This window comes from Rhinolophus sinicus, linkage group LG14, assembly GCF_036562045.2.
Source record: "Rhinolophus sinicus isolate RSC01 linkage group LG14, ASM3656204v1, whole genome shotgun sequence".
NCBI lineage: Eukaryota > Metazoa > Chordata > Mammalia > Chiroptera > Rhinolophidae > Rhinolophus > Rhinolophus sinicus.
Window position 1 is genome coordinate 38,246,983 of NC_133763.1, and position 27,081 is coordinate 38,274,063.

General features: G+C 32.6%; 1 protein-coding gene across 1 annotated transcript; it reads left to right on the forward strand.

The window, feature by feature from the left end:
• Positions 1–19: 19 nt before the first annotated feature.
• On the forward strand, positions 20–22,672 carry RNPC3 (RNA binding region (RNP1, RRM) containing 3). Its single transcript, XM_019753716.2, has 15 exons — positions 20–353; positions 2,496–2,543; positions 6,118–6,236; positions 7,168–7,251; positions 7,647–7,758; positions 8,794–8,862; positions 10,000–10,142; positions 12,972–13,097; positions 14,156–14,307; positions 16,645–16,806; positions 17,828–17,922; positions 18,008–18,066; positions 20,082–20,214; positions 20,913–20,984; positions 22,027–22,672. The coding sequence occupies exons 1-14, from the start codon at positions 162–164 to the stop codon at positions 20,970–20,972; spliced, it is 1,554 nt and encodes a 517-aa protein (XP_019609275.2). The 5' UTR covers positions 20–161; the 3' UTR covers positions 20,973–20,984; positions 22,027–22,672.
• Positions 22,673–27,081: the final 4,409 nt, after the last annotated feature.

The window sequence follows — 27,081 nt, forward strand, 5'->3', positions numbered from 1 at the left end:
TCTCGCGAGAAGTCGACAATCTCTCGCGTTATTTCCTTGTTTCCAGAATCCTTAGCGCGAGGCGGAAAAATACTCATTTATCTCAGCTTCTGTTGACTAGCGCATTTTTCACTGCGGTTTCTTCTGTCGGCTTCCCTGTTGCTGCTGTTTCTCGGAGTGAAATGGCGGCCCCGGAGCAATCGCTGCCAATGTCGAGAGGATGCCAGAGCTCTGTTTCGCTTTCTCCGCCGCGGGGCGACCGAACCCTTCTAGTGAGGCACCTGCCAGCCGAGCTGACCACTGAGGAGAAAGAGGACTTGCTGAAGTATTTTGGAGCACAGTCGGTGCGCGTCCTGTCAGATAAGGGCCGACTGGTAAGGGCGCGCCGGTCCCTAGCTGTCCGGGAAGGCCCTGAGCGGGTGACGCGGCGAGTGGGAGCGCTGACAGAGGAAGAAGACAAAAGGGGGGAAGACGCGCTTTTGTAGTGGGGGGATTTCCTCTTTTCTATCAAACGATCTAGCATGCCAAGTGAAGTTTTAATTGGCTCGAGTCTGGATTAGTCAGAGCGGTGAGTAAAAGGGTAAGTGAGAAAGGCAAGGCAGAAGCATGGAAAATGGCTTAGTTATGTTCCCTTTTCAGATCCATCCTGAGAATCACAAAACTCTACATTTGGGGGTATTTCTACTGTGAGTCTACTCACAGACATATGTCACGAAGCACTTTCTAAAAACCTTGGTTTATTTACAAGCCAGTGGTAACACAGTCATTTAAATAGTGGAGAAACTACAATAGTAGAATAAACTAGTTGCAGAATTTCTACTAGATTTTTGACGAAGTTCTTCGTACAATTTTGTTCTGAAGCATCTTTCGGGGAACAATATTTTAAGACTATTAAAAGTTCCTACACAGGAATTTACACAATTACTTTGTTTTCTTTTATTCCTAATGATGTTTTAGATGGATTTCTCTCCATTAAAATGACAGTAATGTTAAGTTTCTGCAACATTGCCTCTGATGGGGCAAAACTCTGGTGTTTTAAAGTCTCTCTAGTTATTATAATATGCAGCCAGGGTTGAGAATTCCTGATATGTAAAAAGACCAGTTTTGATCCAAGTGTTAATGTATCCAAGTCCTCATGATAGGTTCACGACGACTTTTTAAGCCAAATGAGCACACCAATCCAATTACCATAGGCTAAGTGATGTATATATATAAGATTTTTTTTCCTGTTGCGTCTCATCAAAATGATGAGGGGAGGACTTTGAAAAGAATGATGTTTTTTTCAGACCTGTGGTATACCAGCGAATAATAATATTCTATGTGATTCAATACACTTTATTAGGTCATCTTGGATCATATTAGACAAAATTAGAATGTGTGATATAATTACTCAAGCAACTGTAAATGCTTTAATAAGCATTGGCAAGAACTCTTCCTTAGTAGTGATTCATTTACTTTAGACTTATGTTCCTTTTCTGATGGTTTTAAAAATATTTACAGTTTATATTTTAAAATAGCCTTCTCATTGAACCCTTATTACAAGGATAAAGCACAAATGAAACATGCACTTGAGTAATGATTTTTGCTAGCGAACATTTTTTTACTGTAGTTGGCTGTATAAAGGAAAGTTTAAGATCTTTAGCTGTGTTATAAAATGGGAGATACTTTATTTTTTTTTTTGATTTAAGTGTGTGTCTTTGTGTATAGTAGCGATTTTTTTTTTTCTGTTTTTTTGACTGGTTTTTTAAAAAATATATTACAGGGCCAGCCGGTGGGCTCAGGCAGTTGGAGCTCCATGCTCCTAACTCTGAAGGCTACCAATTAGATTCCCACATGGGCCAGTGGGCTCTCAACCACAAGGTTGCCAGTTCAATTCCTTGAGTCCCAAGGGGGATGGGGGGCTCCGCCCCTGCAACTAAGATTGAACATGGCACCTTGAGCTGAGCTGCCTCCCGGATGGCTCAGTTGGCTGGAGCACAGTCTCTCAACCACAAGGTTGTTCGATCGATCCCTCGAGTCCCAAACCAACACAACACAAACAACAACAACTGAGCTGCTGTGTGCTGCTGGCTGTGAAAGAGACTGACAAAACAACAAAGAGAAACAACACAGCTCCTCCAAAACTAAGAAGAAAAGGACAACAACTTGACTTGAAAAAAAAAGGAAAAAAAAAAACAACCCCCCCCCAGTCCTTCCCCCCCCCCCCCCCCCAAAAAAAAAAAAAAAAAAAAAAAAAAAAAAAAAAAAAAAAAAAAAAAAAAAAAAAATGTGTGTGTGTAGTGTGTGTAGGTATACGAAAAGGCTACATAGCTTTCATCTCAAAGAAGTCTGAAGAAAAAAAAATTCAAAACCAAAAAAATGAAATTAGTAGTAATCAATTAAATGATCTCAATTTTCTATCCTTTTTTTTTTTTTTATTAAATTTGTGAAATCACTGTAAACTGGTAAAATAGCAGACATCCTTATGAGAAACTGAAATTATATCAGAAATAATTTGTACCTTAATTCTTTTTCAGAAATTTACAGCTTTTTCTACTTTCCCTAACGAAAAAGCAGCTATAAAGGTATGACTTCTTCTTTGCTATTAAAGTCAGCAATTTTCTGTTATCCAGTCTTGGTTCAAAATGAAAAAAAATGAAAAAAAAAAGTTTTAAAAGTGAAAGGGTTTTTTTTTTTTTTTTTTTTTTTTTTTTTTACATTTGGTTTGTCAGCTGCCAGCTCTTATCCATTGTTTTGGTATTTGGACATAAGAATGCTAGATTAACTGGAAAGAAAGTAAAAGTTGAATAATAAATAATTATATAATTAAAATAAAATTAAAAAAAAAAAAAAATGATAAAAATCTCTGTAACTGTTGCAAGGCAAGATGTTTTAAGTATTAAAGGGAGACCATATAAATATATATATATATATACACATATATATATATATATTATATATATATATATATATATATATATAATATATATATAATATATATGTTTAATATATATATTTATATTTAAATCCTAGGGAATCATTTGCAAAGGAAATCACCTTTTATGTAGACCTTTAATGATTAGTTGGATTTTGAGAAGAAAACAAAGGGAGATGGGCCTTCCAGGCTTCCAGGCTTGGAAAACATTAAGTTAAGCTATGAGGCATGGAAAGTTGTAAGTGGAGCAATAGTTATGGGGTGAAATGGAAATAGGACTTGCAAAATAGTTTGAGTCTAAATTTGGGTGGGAGTGAGGGAGGGATTGAATTTTGTTTAGTAGATATTCTAAAGGCATACTAATGATACTTTTGAGTTGGTCAATAATATGGTCAAATCTATGAAATCTATCTAGTAGAGTTTATGTAATGGATTGGATTAAAAAAAAAAAAAAAATTAGAGGTAGGAAGACCAAATGGAAAGCCAAGACAAGAAATGTTATAATGACCAAGGCAAGAGAAAGGATCTGAATAAATTAGTAAGAAGACAAAGGGAGAAGTAGATATACATATATACTTTGTAGAGACTAAATTTATAGGTGTTGTATTCCCTATAGATGTAGAGGTTGAGAGGGAACACTTTGAAGTTTTTGGACTGATTTATTGGATTATTACATTAACTGGCACAAGGGGCAGGATTCAGAGGATGTTTGCAAAGGTAGATAATTAATTTCAGATATTATGTATTATTAACTTAGAGGAGTCACTGGGCTACTTCTGTGGAAATATTTTTAAAACAGTTAAAATAAAAAATACGGTCCTAGAGCTGGGGCAAGGTGAAAAATGGAGTTTCTTCAGCCAGGTGAATGAATATGGTTGCCCAAAGGAAGACGAGCCAGGAAAGTAGACTGGCAGGGAGAAGTTAAGTAGGAAGTAGAACTGGAAAAGAAATTATCATGGATGCAAAGAGAAGAATGTTTTAAGAAGATGATGTCATGTGATGACACGAAATGAGAAAGGAACACTATTAGTAAAAGACTTTTTTTATTGTGAAACAATAGAAATTCTCAACAAGGGGAAGCGACGCCTTAAACTATAGTATATCCATACACTGGACTACAACTGTTGGAGAATGAGTTCAAATAAATATGCATTAATAAAGAAGGTAGCCCAGATAGAATACATGAATAAAGTTGCAGTATGTTATGATAAAGTAACCTTGGATTTTTGGAAAACTAATAGTGTATATGTTAGTTTATGCATAGAAAAAATTATACTATAAAACTATATACGAAATTGTTAATAATGTCTCTCTTGGATGGTGAGATTATAAAAGACTTTCACATATGTATTATTAATGTATAGAAACTTCTTTCAGAAGACTTTTTTAATACAGTATAGTAAGTTATAAATAAAATATGGTAATGAAAACCACATTGGTTTAGGGTCAAATTAACATGGAGAAGTGGGCATGGAGCCAGTCAGTGTCTTTGGGAAATAATTTGTAGTAGACAAGGAATGAGAAGAGAGGAGCAGTGAGGACTTTCAGGCTAGAATGCCATTGACTGACCAATTTTAAATAAACCACGTGAGAGATGATTAAGAATAAAGTAGCTAAGAGAAATAACGAAATTAGTTAATATAAATGCTTGAAAAGAAGAGAATGTGTGTGATATCTATTTTGAGGGGAAAGTTGATGTAATTCAGCTTACATACCCGTATTTTTCAGATAATCAAAGGTTAACTGTAGTAAAGAGGTCTAGAATTGATTTAGGGGCTTGAAAATTGTTGAAACATTTTAAAACTTGCTTTATATAATTAAAAAGTCAAATAAGGGTGCATGAAGATGGTAGAATAAAATTGTAGTCCCAGTTAAGGTCTACAGTTACATTTGTTAAAAAAAAATATTAGGATGAGGATAGAAGATTAGTGGTTCCATTTCTGAAGTATTGTTTTTGATATGTTTGTTGTTAAGACACCTAAAAGTTACTATCCAGTAATTTGGATACATATTCCTGGACTTTCAGGACAAACGTTTGGGCTTAAGTTATAAATAGAATCATCAGCATAGAAATGGTGTTTAAATTTAAGGTGCTGGTTTATATCACCAAGAAATCGGTCGAGTGGACCAAGATTAGGGCTGTGGAGTATGCCGGTATTAAGAGTTTGAGAAGGTATGGGCCAAAGAGATTAAGGAGTAGAAACCAGTGAGCTAGGAAGAAAACTAGAGGAAAATACGGTGTCTTGACAGCAATTGAAGAATATTTATCAAGGAAGTAGTGATTAACTATGTGAAATGATGTCAAATGAAGACTGAAAGTTGGCCACTGGCTTGGCAATACAGAATTTGTTGTTGTCTATGACAAGCAATGTAGTGGGTTGATTACAGCATGAGCTTGATTGGAGTAAATTTGAGACTGGATGGAAAGAGGAGTTTTAGATAGAGGGCTTAAGGAGTTTTACTGCCAGCATAATTAAAGGGGGGAGTGGTAAGTGAGATCAATAGATGAAGCAACAAATTTAGGATGGGAGATCCGAGCATGTTTACATACTGATGTGGATGATCCCGTAGAGGACAGAACATTAACTGTGGTAAGACTACGCCGTGCACTTCTAGAGAGTAGGTGAGAGAGCCTGGGATTTAGTATCCAGTCAAGCAACTGGATTTAGATAAAAACATGGATAGTTGATATCGTGATACCACATGGAAGGTAGAACATGTGGATGCAAATGCTGGTAGATGGGAATTACAGTGGGAATCTGAAGTTCTCCTGTGGTCACTTCAGTTTTCTCAAAGTAGGAAGCAATGTCCTAGGCTAAAGGAATGGGAGATAAATATTGTGAGGTTGAGGAACAAAGAGAGATTGGTAATAAAAGTGAACTAAGAATGTGGCATCATTAAGGTCCACCCCTAGACTTGTGGTTGTTGTGAATATAAAGTGAGACTGAGCAGATTTGTTGTTTGTTTTTCTAAACATTTCAGCTGCCTGGGTATAGGCAGAGTTTGATTTAACCAGATTTTGGTTTTGTTAAGGGATAGGAAGCAGACCCTTAATAAGTAATAAAGGTTTGGCAGCCAGAGATTTAGAAATAGGTAAGAAATACCCAAGGAAGTGATAACAGTATTAACAAAGAACATGTATAAGTTATTTTGTAGGTGGTCTCTAACAACTCATTTTTGGTAAAGTTAATCAAATTTTTTTACTCTTGTTCTTCCATCTGAAGGCATTGACAAGACTCCATCAGCTGAAACTTTTAGGTCATACCTTAGTTGTTGAATTTGCAAAAGAGCAAGATCGAGTTCATTCACCGTGTCCCTCTTCAAGCACTGAAAAAAAGAAAAGGTATGTAGATAGGTTGTTTTTTTTTTTCATAACGTTTTAAAGTGCTTTTTTAATTGGTTGTATTGGTATTGGACTGTTTTCAGACTAATAAGTAAATAATTTGAAATGATAGCTGGTACATTCTCTAAATGAATCTAGTACATTAAAACAGTATGTTTATTTTTGTTCCTAATTTGGCATTAGGAACCTGAATATTGATTTATTATTAGGAATTGTTCAATGTGAAGTGGGAACAGAGGGGTAAAAAGTATTCGACTTTAAGTGGAAAGAGGGTAACTATTGTAAAGTCTTTGTTATGTTACAGATAGCAGGGTATCATGAATAGGCATGGCCTTTGAAATCCAAGACTGGTATTTAGTTCTCAGCTGTAAGTCTTTGTAGTTATATAGCCTTTAGAAATTTGCTGTACACTAATGGTTCTCAAAGACTAGTCCTGAGACCAGCTGCATCCTCTAGGATCTTGATTGGAATATAGATTCTTGAGCCTTAACCCAGTCCTACTGAATTAGAAATTGGGGGGTGGGAGATGGGATAAGGCCCCAGAAGTCTGAGTTTTAACAAACCCTCTAGGTGATTTTGATGCACATTAAAGAAATTTGAGTATCACTTTGTATACTATGTAAACTTCAGGGTCTTCTTTTTGTTTTTTTGGTCAGTGAGATTTATCATACCATCTTCATGGGGTTGGTGAAAGGTAAATTAAAATGTGCCATGCTTTGTATAATATCTGGAATAGAGAAGGTAGTCAAGAAAGGTTAATTCTGTTTCCCTCCCTTTTCATTGGTGTTTGCTTGTGAAATACTTGAAAGTTTTATTTATTATGGAACTGTTTTCATAATGCACTGTTTGAAAAGAAATTACGTTTTTTCTGTATGTGATTTTTTCACTCTGTTTCTGAAGATAAGATTAACTTTGATTCTTTATGTCCTAGGTCTGATGACCCAGTGGAAGATGATAAAGAAAAGAAAGAACTTGGTTGTTTAACTATAGAAAATGGAATTGCACCAAACCATGGGTTAGCATTATTTGTTTGTATTTTGTTGTTCTTTTGGTTTTTGTTGCTCTGTGTACAAACCATATCTTATTATATTGCAAATAAGATAATTTTTAAAGGGATGTTTTATGTCGTGTATATTTTTAATCTGTTGATTAACATTTTGAGCTGTACGAGTTTGTCAACTGAATTTGGTTCCATTAAAATGTTCAGAACTATGAGATAAGCACTGAGAAGAAATACCTTATTTTTCTTTACTCAATCAGATGGCAAGTTTCTTTTTAAATATACTTATTTGAATCTATTAGGAACAAGGTAAATCTAAGACTACTGAATTATTTGAAGAATTTTGTATGTTATCAGGTCATATAAAGAGTTTTTGATAAGCATTTTAAATATATGGTTTTTTTTTTTAGGCTGACTTTTCCTCTAAATTCATGCCTCAAGTACATGTACCCACCACCTTCAAGCACAATCCTAGCAAACATAGTAAATGCGTTGGCAAGTGTACCTAAGTTCTATGTACAGGTAAGGAGAATAAAACTTTCCTCAAAGTAAATGCTTGCGTAATTAATATATTATTTCCCATGCTAATTCTCATACTTTTTCATAATAGTATTAATCAGACTAATTCTGGCAGGCAATGATATTATAATATTTTAAAAGTGTCTTAGTTAGTTTGGGCTGTTGTAACTAAGTGCCATAGACAGGTGGCTTATAAACAACAGAAAATTATTTCTCACAGTTATGGAGTCTGAAAGTTTGAGATGAGGGTGCCAGTATAGTTGGATTCTGGTGAGGGACCGCTTCTGGGTTGATGGCCATTTTTTCTCTTTGTATCCTCACATAGCCTAAAGAGGGTGAGAGAGCTCTCAGTGGTCGCTTTCAGAAGGGATACTAATCCCATTCATAGGGGCTTTACCCTATGACCTAATTACTTCTCCAAGTCCCTGTCTCCTAATACCATGACATTGGAGGTTAGTATTAAATATACGAATTTGGTGGGTAGGAAGTCACAAGTACTCAGTCCATTTCAAAAGGTGATGAAATATTCTCTATTCAAGTAAGGCTTTTATAAACTATAGCATAAGCATACTATTAGGTTTACTAATAAACATAAAGTATTTTGGAAAATACAATTTCTGGTAATTCTTTGCTACTTTATCATACAGATTCTTTCTTAAAGGAAAAGACATAGTGAACCGCTTGGCAAATGCTTGAAAATATTGATAGTAATGGGATGTTTTTTGAAGTACAAAATATAGATGATGTTTATTTTCTTTATTATACTTCTCTGCATTTCAAAATAATCGGGAAAAAATAATATATTACAAGAACATGACATTTTAATGAGAATAATATTTGTAGAATTAACAAACATTTTAGGAAGGCTAATCTTCTGAGATATATCAGTGACTTGTTCAGGGATTATAAAAGCGAGAGGTGGGCCAGCCTCAGTACTAAATTAATCAGTAGTATTATTGTAAAGTTTTTAAGTACATAAAATATGTAAGTTGAATCATCATTGTACTATGTGATTTTTAAATGTTTTATCACTTGAAGGTACTTCATCTTATGAATAAAATGAATTTGCCCACACCTTTTGGACCAATTACTGCACGACCTCCCATGGTAAGAACGCTCTTAGAATTTTCAGGATTCAAAATTTCTCCTCCTAACGTGTGATTATAGAGGCTAAATCTTACAGATGTTGTGCCAGTGACCTCTAATGTTAACAGAAAATAATGAACAAATATAAAGTTATTGTGATAATAACATTCAAGTGGAGACCTGAAAGTAGGTGTAAACCAGAACATGAAAGAGATGCTTTTGGTAATAGAGGCCATCATTTCTGTGAGTACTGTTGTTTAGTCCTTTGATGCAGAACATTGTGCCATCCTATAAGATAATTATATTTAACAAACTTAATTATCTAAAATTTCCATTGTTCTGGTTTTGTTGCATATGAGGCTTCATTTGCAGAAGAGGTTGCTAATTTTTTATTAGAATTTATTATCCAATTTATCAATAATTTAGATAACAGTCTGTATGTCTGCTCTTGAATAATTCTAGTGAATATTTTGCATAGTACTTTTTTAGATAATAGCAATGGGAAGTTATTTTGAATGCTAACATTTAAATAGAAAATTTGCTTTTCTGTTGTGCATTGTGGATTGGCTGATTTTATAATGTGTATAATATTAGCTTCACAATTCTTCTTTGTAACTCCAATATCTCAAAACCTAGCACAGTGCAGGGATATTAGTTAAGGTTATGTTAGCTGCAATTAACAAAAAAACCTTCAAATCTTACATTCAAATCTTAGTCACTTGACACAAATATAAGTTATTTCTTGCTCATGTTAAGTCCATTTCAAAAGTAGGGCATTCAAAAGATCTAAGTTGTCTTCACTATGTCCATCCTCGGATTGATGAAGACGTTATGATGCAGCCTGCGGATCAAGAAGGAAGGGAGGATTATGTGTGTGGAATTTTTTATGCTAACATTCCATTGGCTAAAACTCAGTTAGTTACATGGTGAAATCTAACTGCAAGGGAGGTTTGGAAATTTAATCCAGCGAAGTGCCAAGGAAAAAGAGACAAGTTTTTAGATCATTTAGCAGTCTGCCACAGCAGGTGTTCCCTCAATATGTTTTGAATGTGTAAAAGAATATCATGAGGTAGAGAGGTAGAAGAATCATGTATCTAAATGGAAATGTCTTTTTCTGTAAACATGATAAATTGCTTTTTTGTTTTTGTTTTTAACTAGTATGAAGACTATATGCCATTGCATGCACCTCTTCCACCTGCATCTCCTCAGCCACCAGAGGAACCTCCTTTGCCAGATGAGGATGAGGAATTATCTAGTAAAGAATCAGAATATGAAAGCAGTGATGATGAAGACCGACAGAGGTTTGTAACTTTAAATAATATTTGTTTAGATTCCAAGAAGCATACAATATGGGAAAGAGATTTTCTTGCTCTTCTTAAATTTTGCTGTAATTCTTTATAATTTTGGGACATTAGAATTTTTCCATCCCCAGCCCCAACAATTCAAGTATATATAGTAGCTATAGATTAAGACCTGAGACTAGATATCAAGACCTAAGGAAAAAATTTTAGATTATGAGTAAATTTTTAGATTGATGATTATGGTATTATAATGTACAGAATCCTTATTATTTGTGGATTCTGTATTTGTGAATTTGCCAACTTAAAAATTATTTGTGACTCCAAAATCAGTAGTTACAGTGCTTTTACAATCTTTTGCAGACATGGGCATGCACAGAATGGTGAAAAATTTGAGTCTCTTGACATGCACATTCCTAGATGAGGTAGAACAGTCAACAGTCTGCTTTCTTGTTTCAGCTATCATACTGTAAATAAGTGTCATTTTCATGATCTGTTAGTACCAGGTTTTTCACATTTTTGTGCTTTTGGTGATATGGCGTAGTGTTAAAGTTCTGTGTAATGTTTCCGAGATCAAGAATGCTGTAATGTACCCTATGGATAAAATGTGTGTGTGAGATAAGCTCTGTTCAGGCGTGAGTTATAGTGCTGTTGACTGTGAGTTCAATGTTAATGAATCAACAGTACATATTAAATATGGTGTCCTTAAGCAGAAACACACATAAAACAAGGTATGTATTGACCCAGTTGATGAAATGTTACGAGCAGAGGCTTGCAGGAACCTAATGCTGAATTTCCCCTAGGGTCGGTGACTCATTCATTATTCACTAACTTTTTATTTCTGGAGACTATAGAATATAACTATCTCAAATAATAAGAACAAGAATACTAGATTGTGTTCATATTTTTCAGCTACTCCCCTGGACTTTTTTACCCCAGAAAAATTTTCAGAGCAATTCTGTAGGATTTCATAACAAAAACTATTCATAATAACTATGACAGATGAATTCATTTTTAACTTGGTTGTTCTTGATGATCTACATATACTTTATTTAAAGATTCTGGTGACGAGCAGTAAGTTGTTGATAATGTTCAGGTACATAATCCACAGCGTAACCTAGAACAGGAATTAGTAAACATGTTCTGTATAGCGCCAACGATTTCCATTATAGTGGGATGTGGCTGTGTTTCAAAAAAAGTTTCTATTTACAGAAACAGGCAGCTGGCTTGATTTGATCCTTGAGCTGTAATTTGCCAAGCCTGAGCCTAGAAGACAGGTATGGACAAATGACGGAATCTTAAGTAACTATCCATAGAAAAAGGCAGACACAGAAGGAGTGGTTGGAATGAGTCAAACCCAAGCAGAGAATCTGGGCAACATGCAAATCAGCAATTTGACTATTATTGAGTCAACATTCACTTAAGTAGTGGCTCTTACTATATCCTCTTTCTAGGGAGAGTGAAAATCAACACACACTTGGGCTGAAATTACACAATAAGGGTGAATAGAGTGTCTGTTTGAATACAGACGTTTAGGAAGACTGACAGTTCTTGATAGACTGTAACTTTAATTTGTTGCTAATGAAAGAACAGTAGAGAGTGCTACATAGGGTTAATTACTTATTCTCTATAAATTTTACTTTCTTTATAAAAGTAATGGTAGTAAATAGAAATGCTTTATGTAGACTGGCCAAAACCTTTTCTGTTTGTTTTTGTTTTATTATGTTTAAATTTAGGGATATAATGAGCCCTCCAAATAATTTGTCTTGAATCATGAGAACAAAGACTTTGCATGAAGTAATCTCTAGTTTCATGCTTCTCTATTATCTTCTGAAAATGTTGGAAGAAAAATAGTACTATTTATTCAGCAAATAATTCCACTGTTGTGGAAATTTGGTATATTTTGGATGAGGAATTTATGAAGGTAGACTAATGTTTTGTATAGCTGGATTTATTCATAAACATTTTGGTAAACAATGGTTGTTAAGGGGTTTAAGAATTTACAGCATATGTTTACATTTTTCCTTGCTTAAAAAAAAGGTTTAAAACTCATTTAACCACACTCTTCTCCTCCCCTGCATTTTATAATGTGTATGTTTGTTTTGCTTTTAAATTGCACAAATGTAACCCTGGATAGGTAGAGTTTTTTTAACTTCTGCTCTGTGGAGACACTGTGTTTAATCCTGGGGAAGATACAAAAATGCCCAGACACATCTATTCTAAATATTACTCATATTCAAAATGGAGATGAGCTTATATAAGGTATAAGTTGTCACACCTTGATTGTTAATTATGTTACTTTAGAATATAGTATTTGAAAACTTGGTTCTAAGTAAGTTACTTGTTTCTATAATGATTGATTTGCAACAATTATGTACAAAGTGCTTTTACTAAAAATACTTCAGTCCAGTCTGTCTTTAATAATTAGAATATGAATCAAAATAATTTATTGTGTTTGTAAGGCCTTTTGAATAGCAGTCACGAAAAGAGCAATAAAGTTACATAGATTGTGTTAATGCATTATGTTCAATTTTTCAGCATCATATCCAGCCATTTTATTTGGGCAACTAATAATTTTTATAATAAAACTTATCTTTAAAAGATAAATTTCAATTAAATAAAGTCCCAGTTCTTCCAAAGATGAAGGTTGAGCAAGGAGGTTTAGAACTTGTTCTTTTGTCAAATAGGTTATATCTTAATTGATGACTTAGAAATTATACTTATGCCATATGTATTATTTCATAATTCATAAGCCCAAATACAAATGTATGCTTAAATAGCTATGCTTTTACATTAAAAAAATTTGTTTTACTTTCTCTTCCCCCAATGTAGAATGACCAAACTAATGGAACTAGCAAATCTTCAGCCTAAAAGACCGAAAACAATAAAGCAGCGCCATGTGAGAAAAAAGCGAAAAATAAAGGATTTGCTGAATACATCTACATCTGTTTCACACAGGTAATTTTGTTTTGGATTATGAAATAAGCATTCTGTATGTACTTGTCTGCTTGATTAACTTACATTATTTAAAAACAATTATGGCAAAAATTTTAGTTGCCCGTTTGCTATAAAATTCTACATATTTTAATATTTAAATTGGATAAAATTATTATTAATTGCAATTTTAATTTCATTTAGCTTGTAAACAATATAAATGTCCCTTGAACTTGTAAGTAACTTAATATATTGTGAAGTTTGTTTAAATTATCTTTTTTCCATTTTAAAAGGAATGAGTCTTTAATCTTTGTGTTTTTTTAATTTCACGTTAAGTGAAATATGATGTTATTTCCCACCTGCGTAAGTCTTGACACCACAGTCCTATGCTTTTAATCTCTATAGCAACACTGAACAATTAAGAACAAATAATGTGAACCAAATTCAATTTTTCAGTAGCCACATTAAAAGAATAAGAAGAAACAGATGGTATTAATTTTAGTAATATATTTTATTTTACCTATTATATACAAAATATTATTTCAGTAATAATATGAAAAGTTATTGAGATGCATTACTTCTTTTTGTACAAAGTTGTCAAAGTCTGGTGTGTATTTTATATGTTAGCATTTTTTAATTTGGACAGCAACATTTCAAGTGGCTCATTAGCCACATGGGGCAAGTGGCTATTCTATTGGACAGCACAACATCATAGTGTATATAGAATACAGTACATAAAAATGCTTATATTAAATGTAGAATGAACTTTTTGGCATATTGGTAAATATCATGAAGCTTACATTCAGTTATCCTCAAGTACTGTCTGTCATTTACTGAGTACTATGAAATTTCTTAACATCTCTTCAATCTCCTTATCTATTTAAACTGGGAATTTAATAATACTCATTAGAAAATTTGTTAGGGTTTATTGAAATATTAAATGTAATTTACTTTGTGCAATGCCTGTAATGTGGTGAGTGCTTTATTAGTGTTAGCTTTTTAAATTTAAAGTAAATATGAAATAATCTTTTACTCAGGATTTTATTTAGTTACAAAGTAATGCTGTGATTGTTTATAAACAGCAGTTTACATCCAGTGCTATTACCTTCGGATGTATTTGATCAACCACAACCTGTAGGTAATAAAAAAATTGAATTCCATATATCTACCGACATGCCAGCTGTATTTAAGAAAGATTTAGAAGAGGAACAAAATGGTGAAGAACAAAATTGTGGTGAGCATATTCTAGTTCTTTAATATGCTGTATAAAAATTCTCAGTCAGCTTTTTGTGTTAGAATTAAATTTTGTATGTCATGTTTTTGTATTTTGGTATTCGTGAAAAATATTTAAAATATGCAATTAGGTCTTTCTCAATATCATGGAATACTATCCACTGGAACTTTTTTTATATAATTAAAACTAGTGCTTAATGATGAGATTGTCACTTGCCTTTTGCTTGTAATGAAGGCTAGGGTGAAAGTCGGGTTTTTTGCTGACGTTTACACTGAAATATAACAGAAGAGTTTCTTGTATTGAATTATTTTTTCATTCCCTGTTAAATGATTTTCAGTGGTTTTATTAATATAATTGTATTATTGGTTAGGAAACAAGAAATATAACTTTTATGAGTTGTAGATTTCATGTCAACTTTTTTTTAATCTAATGAATGTGGAAGATTGTTTACCAAGATACTATTCTTAAGTTTAAAGATAATTTATTGAAATTACAGATATTTTTCTGCTTATTTTAGGCATTAATTTGATTTTATAAAATAATGGCATTCCTTTGTTCTTTAAATCTTTTAATTTTTGAAATAATACACGCTTACAGAAAATGTAATCAAAACAGGAGCATGTGAGGTAAAATTTTTAAAAGGTAACATCTCAAACCCCACGCTCCCCTATGCCACTTAGAAATAACCACTGTTAATAATTTGGTATATAGGTAGATACTATTCCAGACCTTATTCTTTACATGTGTAAATACATTTTCTCTGATTTTTTTTTTTTAATGGGCATCTTGTTTTACATAGTGTTCATCATTGACTCAGTAATGACTTAATTGAAAGCATAGAGCATGACAGGCTGTGTTAGGCCCTAGAAAACAAGTGGTGGTCTCTGATCTTTCAGAGTTTAAAGTCTAGTGGGAGTAGCTAATTATTTCAGAACATAAAAGTATACATTTTTACTTTTTTGTGGCTGCATAATACTCCATAGTACAGTTATATCGATATTTAATCATTCTCTGTTGGTAGAAGTTCAGATTGTTTCCATTTTCTTTTTTTTTACTGTTACAGAAAATACTGGAACATACATTTTTGTACATATATCTTTATGCATTGGTGTGGATAGGATAGAGTTCTAGTAAGTGTTGGAAATGTAGCCAGTAGAAAAACTGTAACTGATTTTAATTACAGTCTCTCTAATGGTTAGTAAGAGTACATTACCTTTTCAGATAGCTCCTTTTTTGTTTGTTTCAATAGTTATATTTTCCTCTTTGTATGTTTTTCTTTCTTACCTCATGGCTAGTTACTCTTTCCCACAAATTTTTATTTTTTAAGCTTAATTTACCAAAGGGCTTAGACCTGTAATGAGAGGGAGATAGTCATCCCATTCTACATCAGTATCAAATAGTAATATTGAAGTAACAGCAGAAGCAATTTTAAAATTTTCTCTTATTGATTGCCTGCAGGCTATAGGTTTTTTTGTTTTTGTTTTTGTTTTTAATTTTCCTAATTGAATGAGTAATTTCTTAAGTGTACAAATAATTCTTTTCTGTACTTCTTATGGGACCAAGATTAGGACTGGCTTTTTTTTTTTCTTTTGATGGGTGGAGGTTTAATGGATTTTTTTTTTTTCAGTATCCTCAAATAGGAGTATTTTATTTTAAGATATTTACTCTAGCATAATGGGATAGTCTTAATCTTTTAATCATCTTAGAAAATGTTGATAATTGTTTCACGGTATTCTGAAATCGCATTATGAAGTCTTTATACCGATTATATAAGTAATCTTGAATGACCATGTCATTAGCAGAATGCCTTTAATAATTTGTAATTTATTCAATGAATGCAAATTTCTTTTTACATAATTATTAATAGTTCAGAGTGGGTAGGTTAAAGTATTGATTATTTCCCCAAAAACACATTCTACCTGTCTACCCACTAAATATTTCATTGGATACCCTTCTGGCATTTCAAATTAAATATAAACTAAATATATCAAAAATGAATTAATTTTCTTTCCACTTTCCAGGCCCTCTAAGTGGCATCACAAAGCAACCATTTGGCTGTTTAACTCTTGTCTGTGGCTATTTTCATGTCACAGTGGCAGAGTTGAATAATCATGACCTGCAAAGCCTAAAATATTTACTACAAATATTGCCTGCAAAGCCTAAAATATTTACTATTTGAACCTTTACAGATAATCTTTGTCTACCCCTGTTGTAAAGTACTGAAAAGTACACCAAAGGGTTTTAGTGTCAAAAGATACCTTAAAAATTTTAAATGGAAAACTAAAACTATTTTGAAGGGAGGGATTTTTAATGGTTGCTGTTAATGTTAAATCTTAGATTTACCTGCTACTGGAGTTGATGCATCCAATACAGGATTTGGAAAAATCTTCCCAAAACCTAATTTGGACATAACAGAAGAAAGTAAAGAAGACTCTGATGAACTGCCATCAGAATGTATTTCTAGAAGGGAGTTGGAAAAGGGCAGAATTTCTAGAGAAGGTAATTTCATGAAATAATCAGCACTTACTCCATTTTACGTTTCTTTGACCCTTCAGAAAAAAAAACAAAAAAATCTCTTCATGTTGTTTACCCATAAGCACATAATTCAAAACCTCTCTTCACTTAATGTTTTTAATCACCACTTTTGGTTTTTAATACTCATACTTCTAGGGAGGAGAGTATCTCTCGGTATAATCTTTTCAATCCATATTTGTTTGGAAAATTTTTTGTTTGTATTCCTAAAACTTAATGTGATATCTTAAACACGGCAATGTGGCCCACACTCTTGATAGACCACAGTACTGTGTCTGGGATTCATGCAAACCAATTATTTGTTTAAAAATAATAATTTTAATTATTTGGTGATTAAAAGCCTGTATTTAAGGATATACCTTAACATGGTAGTTTTTCACTTCTAAAAGATTTTTCCTGTTTTGCACGTTTTGGGAAAATACTTAGGTGTTTTAGATTGACATGTAGCACACAATTTTTCCTATAATAATAAGAAATAGACTTCCAAGGAGCATTTTTGCATAGAGCCGTTGTCAGGAACAGATTATTGACACTAAATAAGAGTAGCTGTATAGAGATTCAGGAGCCACAGTTTGTCTGAAATACTTTATTATGTTTGAGTACTTCATTCTTACATTTAAATATGTTGATGCCTGGTGGTTTGGGAAATTGACCTTAAGCAAAACAGTTACACCAGTGATTGATAACATATTAATTTGCTTCAGTCTTCAATAAAGTAACTCACCGTAAAGGAATTTTAATAGTAGATACTTGATTGGATAAATTTTAGTTATTATAGATGACTGAAAATTTTAAATTAATTTTCATATTATTAATTCAAATTTTTAATAAGTTTTTATCCTTTAGTAACTGCTATTTTTAGGATTTTAGCATTTTCAAATTGCTTGTTTGTTTTGTCTATTTAACAGCATATTTGTATGTTATAATTATTTTTGAAAAGTTGGTGGAAATATTTTAATTTTATATCCTTGTTTTGTTTTTAAATAAGAAATGGAAACACTTTCGGTTTTCAGAAGTTATGAACCTGGTGAACCAAACTGTAGAATTTATGTAAAGAATTTAGCTAAACATGTTCAAGAAAAGGTAAGTTGAAATTTATAAATTTTATTATTTTACTTTTTGTTTTAGCTGGACCTCCTCATTTGTCTTTTTCTTATTGAAATTCTAGGACCTTAAATTTATTTTTGGAAGATATGTTGACTTTTCATCAGAAACACAACGAATAATGTAAGTGGCAGTCATATTCTCAAATATGTTTGTTTTTATCTGTTACAAATTAACCCCTTTTTTCCCAACATTTTTTCTTTAGAGATTTAAATTATATAAAGATATTACTGTTATCTGTTGCATAATTAATCTTTTAGATGTCCAGAGCAGGAGTCAGCAAACTTCTTTGTAAGTGGAAAGATAAGTAAAAATTTAATATTTTTATTTTATTGCAGGCCATATGGTATCTGTTTCAAAAATTCAATTCTGTCTTTGTAGAATGAAAGCAGCCATAAACAATACATAAACAGATGTTCATGGCTGAGTTATAGTAAAACTTTATTCATAGGAAGAGGCCTCATAAATTCCAGCCTCAACCTGCAGTTCTCAAGCAGCAGTTCTCAAACTTTAACCTATGTAAGAATCACCTGGACATCTTGGTAAAACAGTTTTCTGAATCCATCCCCAGAGCGTCTAGCTTTCTAGGTTGAGGTAGGGCCCATGAATCTGTATTTCGAAAAAGCTCATTGAGATGCCAAAGCCGCTGGTCCAAAGACTACACTTTGGAAACTATTTTAATAACTCTTCCAGTAATATATGGCAATCAGGCAAAATTTTTTAGATTCTTACCCTGGCAATAACTTCTTTTCATTGGGCTGCATTAAGCAAGGATCACAATTTTGTGAGAGTGGAAGAAAGGGATATGATTTGTAAATGAGTGGAGTTAGAATTTTAGTCTTTGAAATTCCATACTCAGTTAACTCCAAGAGACTCTTGACCATAAAAATTAGAAGTAGAGAGAAGTAGAAAGGTAAGGGAAGAGACTTTTGGGAGGATACAAAATAGAGGCGTGACTCTAACCAGTTAGTTGTGTTTTAATCTTCTTCTGAAGTCAATACTTTAAAGTCTTATCTGGCCTATATCTTTTGAGACATATGTGCACAGGTCTTAAGATGTCTTAAAATTCTCCATTGTACTTATTAGTGTCAGATACCTCTTATCAGGATATCAAAAGTTTCTTTTGCTAGCCATGGAAAACACTGGTCCTTTTTCTTATTGCTGCCTTCGAATCATGATTATATAAGAAAAAGAAAAAAAAATATATATATATATATAAATATTTTATGTATATAAATACGTATGTATATATGTATACATCCTTTCTCTTTATTTCTGATATTGCGTACAATTAAAATTGATGGGAAAAAATAATTTTATATTGAGAAAGCTGTACGTGACAAAATGATAAATTCGTAATTGTTTCCCATGGGACTAGTCATGTGAATTGAAAAAAAATTTTACTGAATTTTTTAATGTTTTACATGCTTTTGCTGGTCTTATAGATAAATGGTAGGCAATATTTTAGTTATAAATTACAGTCTGATTTTTGTAAAGAATTCTGTATATAATTTTCTCTCAAAAATGTTGAAAAATAATACACTATGGAATAATAGAACACTAACCGTGGAGTGAAAAAATCTGGTTTCTGTATCTGTCTCTAACTGTAGTTATCTTTGTGACATTGAAATCACTCAATCTCTGTAAGTACCACTTGTAAAATAATGGTTTTGACTAGGTGATCAATAAGTCCCTTCCTATTCTGAAATTCTGTGTTACTTTTCTGTGGTTCTTACCGGTCCTTCTATTCTTGGTTGTTTTTGTCACTTGAGTAGCTAGTATTGAATTGGCTGCATGAAAATTTTTTTTAAATGGAGATATGAAACAAAAAAAGAAATTTGCTTTTGTAGTTGCTAGTAATGCAATTTTTAAATCACATAAATGCATTTAAAAATAGCTGAAAAATGATACAAGTACATCATCAAACTTAAATTACTTACTTACAGAATTAATTTTAGAACCAAATACAAAATACAATTTTAGAAAGCCCTGAGTAATTAATTATGTGCTAATTAGATGGTATAGTCATTTTTTTCCTCTGAAATAGCAAAATTTTAAATTGTTCAAAATATTTCCATTCATTTCATCAAAATCACTTGACATTCTTTCAGTCAAAACCATTCTTCCTTGACTTCTAGGTTTGATATACGCTTGATGAAAGAAGGTCGCATGAAAGGACAAGCTTTCATTGGACTTCCAAATGAAAAAGCAGCAGCAAAAGCCTTAAAGGAAGCTAATGGATATGTTCTTTTTGGAAAACCTATGGTGGTTGTATCCTTTAAATCAGTCTGCAAGAACTGTGTAGTTTTTGGGAGAAGGGTATAATTGAAACTAATTTTTATTATCCTTTAGAAATCTCAATAACTGGCACTCTAACTTGAGATACTCAATTACAAACATACTTAGCTGAGTCAGATGAGTGTTATTTAGATTTTTATTGGAAAATAAAGGAACCTCAGCAGCATGAGGTTATTAAAATTTAGCCAAGTCTAAATGTTTCACTAGTACAGCACAAAAATGCATGCTCATGTTAAGCCTGAGACTACAGTGTCCAGAAATACATTTGAAACCATTAAAGAAAGATACAGTTCATTATAGTTTTATTATTCTATATTTTATTGTATTGTAATTCATGTTTGTGTGAGAGTTTTCATAACCATTGATTAACCATCCTGTTTTTAGTAGTTAATGCAGTTTGCAAACTAGAAATCAGTGGGGATAGATGACAGTGAAGGTTTTGGTGTAAAAAAATACTTACTGTAAAGAAAAGGTAAATTTTTTACTTCTACCTTACTTTAGCAGGTAGAAGGCACTCAGAAAAATAGTTGACAGGTGTCTGAGAGTAGGAGGATAAGGATAAAAGATAAATTAAAAAATGGTGCTCCTACCCTGCATTAGACGTTCTTGATAATTATTTAGAAAAGATTACTTTCATTTTTGTGAAGGAAACCTTAATTTTTAAATATTAGCAATTTGCTCGATCGGCTAGACCAAAACAAGATTCTAAAGAAGGAAAAAGAAAGTGTTAAAAATTAGTAAAGGTAAGTGTGAATATAAATAAAAGGTTAAGACTTTTTTTTAGATAAAATTAAGGAAGACTAAAAACCTGATAGAGTAGTAATTCAGTTATCTCCTAAGGTTTTTAAAGGATCAGTGGGATTTATCCACCCATCTGTCCATCTCTGTCTCTCTCTATCTAACCAGTTAATTCCCATCAAACTTGAAAATTGTAACTACAGAATGAAACCCATTTGTATGCAAAATTTAAGTTTGGAATCTTTATTAGTCTTTATTTACTTTTTCTGCATAGGTAAAGAAGTGATTCTTAATCTTTGACATGTATTATAATCGACTGGAAAGCTTGATAAAACCAACTGCTAGACTTCCCCTCACCCCCATCCAGAGTTTCTGATTCAGTAGGTCTGGGATGGGCGCCTTGGGTAACCAACCCTTCCAGTTTTCCTGTGACTGAGGGGTTTTCCAGGAAACCTGACTTTAGTGCTAAAACTGGGAAAGTATTCACCAAGCCATGACAAATTGGTCACCCGTGGTGGGGCCTGAGAATTTGCATTACTAATTACTAATTGCGCACTTCAAAGAAATATGTAGGTGTTGTTTTTTTCTGGAATGAAATCTTTTGTCTCTCAAATATGTAATTTTAATGCATATGTAAGTAATTTAATTATTAAAAGTAATAGAATTAAGCTTTTTAAACTTTAAAGTTTGTGTTACATTGATAGATTTAAGAAAGATGAGAGGAAATATATTCTTTTTGTTATTGTTTTATTTTAAATCTTTCTGCCTTTGTAAACTGGAAAAACATGAAGTAACTGAGGCAAAATTACCAGTGTTAAGCTGAAAAAATTATATAACAGAAAATTTTGCTTAATGTTTAGTCCTTTTGTGAGATACCGTGAATATCTGAATTTTTTAAAAAGTATATTGGCATAGTCAGAAGTCTTACAAATAGTAGAACAGTTAAAAATAAATAATTTTCATGTGTGTTTTAAAAGAATCATTTATTTGTAAATTTAATGTGAAAAATAAGAAAAAATTAAACTGCATTCTGCTGTTCTTCTTTAGAAGCATTCCTGCGTAAATACTGCTGTAATACTGTCATACAAAGAGTATCCTTTCTTGTTGTATCCTTTTTGGGGCAGTGCTTTTTATTTTTTGTTTTTCTCAGAAATGTTTTGTCCCTCCCCCATCCATTGATCCAGATTAAGCATTTTTTTTTTTTTTACAATTTATTCAAATGAAATATTTCTAAAATTATCACTGTTGATTGAACAAATCTTTTATATGGTTTTTAGGTTTGTTGCTTAATATTCTGTGCTGTCCTTTAGGTTACGTAATTTTTCCAGGGAAAGTTAGTGAATCAGGTCAATTTATTTACTTGTAGAATGTATGCATTTTCTTTAATACAGAATTTAGTCTTGTTTCTTCTATTTATGTATTTCCTAAACCTAATTTAATAACACGTATATTCTGTTTTATGATATATCTGGTTTAGGTATTCTATATATTGTGTTATAAAATTTCATTGGGGAAAGAATGTTGTTGTTTTTTTCCTTTTAAAAAGTACATGTACTGCAAAATGAAATAACTGGATTTCTATGTAAATTCCAAATGAGTATAACAGACTTCACATCTGAGATGTTATTATTTAAATCTCCTTTGAGATAGATAGCAAGTAGAAGTATGTTTTTCGAAACAAAATGAAACAAAAGGAAGCAGAGTAATAGGGAGAAGACAAAGTGTTGTCAGGGTAGCAGATTAAGTGAAACAATCCTGGTGGGTATGTAAGAACAGTGGTTTCCAGACTGGTTGATGACCAGAATCACCTAGAACAGTGGTTTTCAATCTTGGCAGCACATTGAAATGAACTGGGAAACTTTTTAAAAATTCTTATTAAGAATAAAAACAACACTAAAAGATATACTGGTGCCTGGGTTCCTCCTCCAGACTTTTGATTTAATTGGTCTGGCATGCAACATAGATATTGTACTTTTTCAAACCTCCCATAATTTTGATTCTAATATGTAACCAAGGTTGAGAACTACTGAGGAAGGATTTTTACACATAAAGACTCCAATCTCTAATTTAGAACTAATAAGTCAGAATCTCTGGGAATGGGACAAAGAATCTAATTTGAAAAGGTTCCCGTAGTGTAGTTATAAGGACTGACCAGTTTAGATACTACTTTGTTAGATTAAAGTGGTTAGGTTCCTAATACCAACCTAACCATCAAACCTTATATAAGTAGGAAAATAAAGGGTTGGTGCTTCTACATTTCCTTCTTGCAAATCCTGCTGTTATTAGTACTGTGAAAACAATTCAAAATTCTGTTAACAATCATTAGCACCATAAGAAGCACAAAAAAATTGTAGATACTGAAATTGCTATATTTCTCAATAGGGACAGTTAAATGTTTTATATTTTAATGTTATAAATCATTTTCTGTATAAACTTTTTTAGACAATTAAAGTTTTATACTGACATGATTCACTAATTTTCTAAATATAAATATTTTAGCTTTTAGTTATTTTTAAACTAATGAACTGTTTTATAGTCATAATTATTTTTAATGAACTTTTATGGTATTTTAGGTTCCTTTTGAATTCCGTATCTTTCAAGTGCTTTCCACCTTTGAGGAGAAGAAGTTGACCCCCCTGGACTATGGAACTGTGCGTAACAGCTTTTAAAGTGTATTTAAAAATTAAATCTATATGCACTTAAATTACTTTATTGGAATATATTACATGTATTTTAATCATCTTCCTCATATATAATAAATTATTTTCTATCCAATAAAATAATAGTCTTCATTTTTTAATGTGTTTTACACATCTTGGAAAGTATAATTTTATAGTTACATAACCTTTTTTATTAAGGTAATTTTACAATACTAAATATACATTTTCTTTTAATATTACAAATGTTGCCCCCCCCCTTTTTTTTAACCGAGATAGCAGTGCACTTACTTGCAATTTTTTTTTTTTTATATAGTAATCTTTTTTCTTGTAATTATTTTTTTTTTTGTTTGGTTGTTTTTTGTTTGTTTTTGGGATTTTTTTGTAGTAGTAGTGAAGGAATTTTTTCCTACTTTAAGGAATTTGTATTCTTGCTCTAATTTAGTCTTCGAATTTTGTGCCCCCAAAATTCTATCAGAATATCACTCAAACGGTGTAAATGTTTCCCATATAAAATTATTCTGTTCCCTTAGTGGAGTTAGTTTCAGCTGAATGTAAGTAGGAAGGCTTTGATATACAGGCATACCTCAGAAATATTATGGGTTTAGTTCTCAAACACTGCAACAAAGCAAGTCACAATTTTTAATTTTTTTTATTGCCCAGTGCATATAAAAGTTATGTTTATACATACTGTAGTCTATTGAGTGCAATCGCATTATATTTAAAAAACAATGTACACACCTTAATTTTAAAATATTTTATTGCTAGAAAATGCTAACCATCATCAGAGACTTAAGCAAGTCAGAATCTTTTTGCTGGTGGAGGGTCTTACCTCGATGTTGACGGCTGCTGACTGATCAGAGTGGCAGTTGCTGAAGGATGCAGTGACTGGCAGTTTCTTAAAATAGACATCAGTGAAGTCTGCTGCATCGATTGACTTCCTTTCACAGTAGAATTTCTTTCAAAATTAGAGTCATTCTTCTCATACCCTGCCAGCCACTGCTTTCTCTACTAAGTGTATGTCAGATTCTAAATCTTTTGTTGTCATTTCAACAATCTTAAGAGCATCTTCACCAGGAGTACATTCCATCTCAAGAAATTATTTTCTTTGCTCATCCATAAGAAGCAACTCCTCATCCATTCAGGTTTTATCAGGAGATCGCAGCAATGTAGTCACATCTTCAGGCTCCACTTCTAATTCTAGTTCTCGCTATTTCCACCACATCTGCAGTTATTTCCTCCACTAAAGTCTTAAACCCCTCAAAGTCATCCATGAGGGTTGGGATCAACTTCTTCCAAACACCTATCAATGTTGATATTTTTACTTGTTTTCATAAAGCACAAGTGTTCTTAATAGCATCTAGAATGATGAACCCTTCCCAGAAGATTTTTAATTTACTCTGCTCAGATCCATCATAGGAATCACTATCTATGGCAGCCATAGCCTTACGAAATGTATTTCATAAATAATAAGGCTTTAAGTTAAACTTCTTAATCCCTGGGCTACAGAATGGATCTTATGTTAACAGACATGAAAGCAATCTTGCACATCTCAAATTCTTGGGTAACCAGGTGCATTGTCAGTGAGCAGTTATATTTTGTAAGGAATCTCTTTCTGAGCAATAGGTCTCAACAGTGGGCTTATACTGTTCAGTAAACCATGTTGTGAACAGGTGTTCTGTCATACAGGCTTTATGGTTCCATTTTTAGCATAATTCTTAAGGGCCCTCAGAATTTCAGAATGGTCAATGAGCATTAGGCTTCAACTTAAAGTCATAGCTACGTTAGCCTTAACAAGAGAGGCAGCCTGTCCTTTGAAACATTGAATCCAGGCATTGACTTTTCTAGTTATTATAGTCCTAGATGTCATCTTCCAATAAAAGGCGGTTTTATCTACATCGAAATCTGTTGTTTAGTGCAGCCACCTTCATTAATTATCTTAGCTAGACCTTCTGGATAACTTAGCTAGACTTGCAGCTCCTACATCAGCACTTGCTGCTTCACTTTACACTTTTATGTTATGGAAACGGCTTCTTAAACCTCCTGAACCAACCTCTGCTAGGTTCAAACTTCTCTTCTGCAACTTCCTCACCTCTCTTAGCCTTCAGAGAATTGAGGAGAGGTAGGTCCCTGCTCTGGATTAAGCTTTGGCTTCAGGGAATGTTGTGGCTGATTTGATCTTCTATCCAGACCACTAAAACTTTCTCTAATCAGCAATAAGCCTGTTTTACTTTCTTATCATTTGTTCACTGAAGTAGCACTTTTCCTTCAAGAGGTTTACTTTTGCATTCACAGCTTGGCTGACTGGCGCAAGAGACCTAGCCTTCCACCTATCTTGGCTTTTTTTTTTTTTTTTTTTTTTTTTTTTTTAATTGAATAGTAAAAAGTTCATTTGATTTGAAATCCCAGCACCAGGATACAAATACAATTCCACTATTTAAAATATGTGATCTTGAGTAAGATGTTGCCCAAAAATTATTTTCCTCATTTATCTCATGAAGATAATATTCTTTCCTACCATTTTTTAAGGATTAAATTAAATCATGTTAAAATGTCTGGCTATTTATTTATTTTTATTTTTCATTTACAGGTTGCCATTCAATATTATATATTAGTCTAAGGTGTATAACATAGTGGTTAGACGTTTATATAAGGAATCTAAAGAACAAAATAATGAAACAGAAACAGACTCAAATACAGAGAACAAACCAATGGTTGCCCAGTGGGAGGGGGATTCAGAGACGGTGAAAGGGGCAAAGGGATTAAGAAGTACAAATTGGTCCTTACAAAATAGTCATGGGAATGTAAAATACACCATAGGGAATATAGTCAATAATACTGTAATAACTACTCATATGTATAGTGCCATTAATAGTAATACGAGAAAGGACAGATTATGTAGGTCTAAATATTTGTATTTTAGTACATATAGTAGGAGCATCTGAAAGTTTTCTTATATTTCCTCAGTAAAATAGAGTGCAAGGTCATGAAGAAGAGGGGGAAAGGGTTGGACTGTGGGGAAAAAATGTGTAAAATAGACATTTAGAAAGGTGGGAGAGTGAACAGAGTCTTCTTAGAAGGATTGCTTGACAGTACTTAAAGTGCCCACTTGAAGTCCATGGTTATTCGTTTAAAAGTGAGACCATGGTTTTGTGTTTTTCTCCAGTTATGTTTAGCCTTGGTGCTACACTGAGTAGACACAGAGTTAAATTATCCAAAGTTGGGATTTTTCTAGGTGAATACAACAATGAGGAGAAAGGTATTAATATATTCAAGGGAATGATTATAAAGAAGGGATGTGGAAAGTAATCTGGGTAAAGAGCAAAGTGAGAAAATGAACGAGGCTGGTGCAGTGGAGAAATGGTATAATTGATTGTAGTTTACAGTATGGTTGAAAATGTGTTGGCGTTATTTACTAGTAGGAAGTAGAAATTTGGAGGTTGAA

Coding starts and splice junctions, on each gene's coding strand:
- RNPC3 (XM_019753716.2), top strand. CDS start 162: ATGGCGGCCCCGGAGCAATCGCTGCCAATGTCGAGAGGATGCCAGAGC. Junction 354..2,495: donor TGTCAGATAAGGGCCGACTG/GTAAGGGCGCGC, acceptor ATTCTTTTTCAG/AAATTTACAGCTTTTTCTAC. Junction 16,807..17,827: donor GGGCAGAATTTCTAGAGAAG/GTAATTTCATGA, acceptor TTTTTAAATAAG/AAATGGAAACACTTTCGGTT.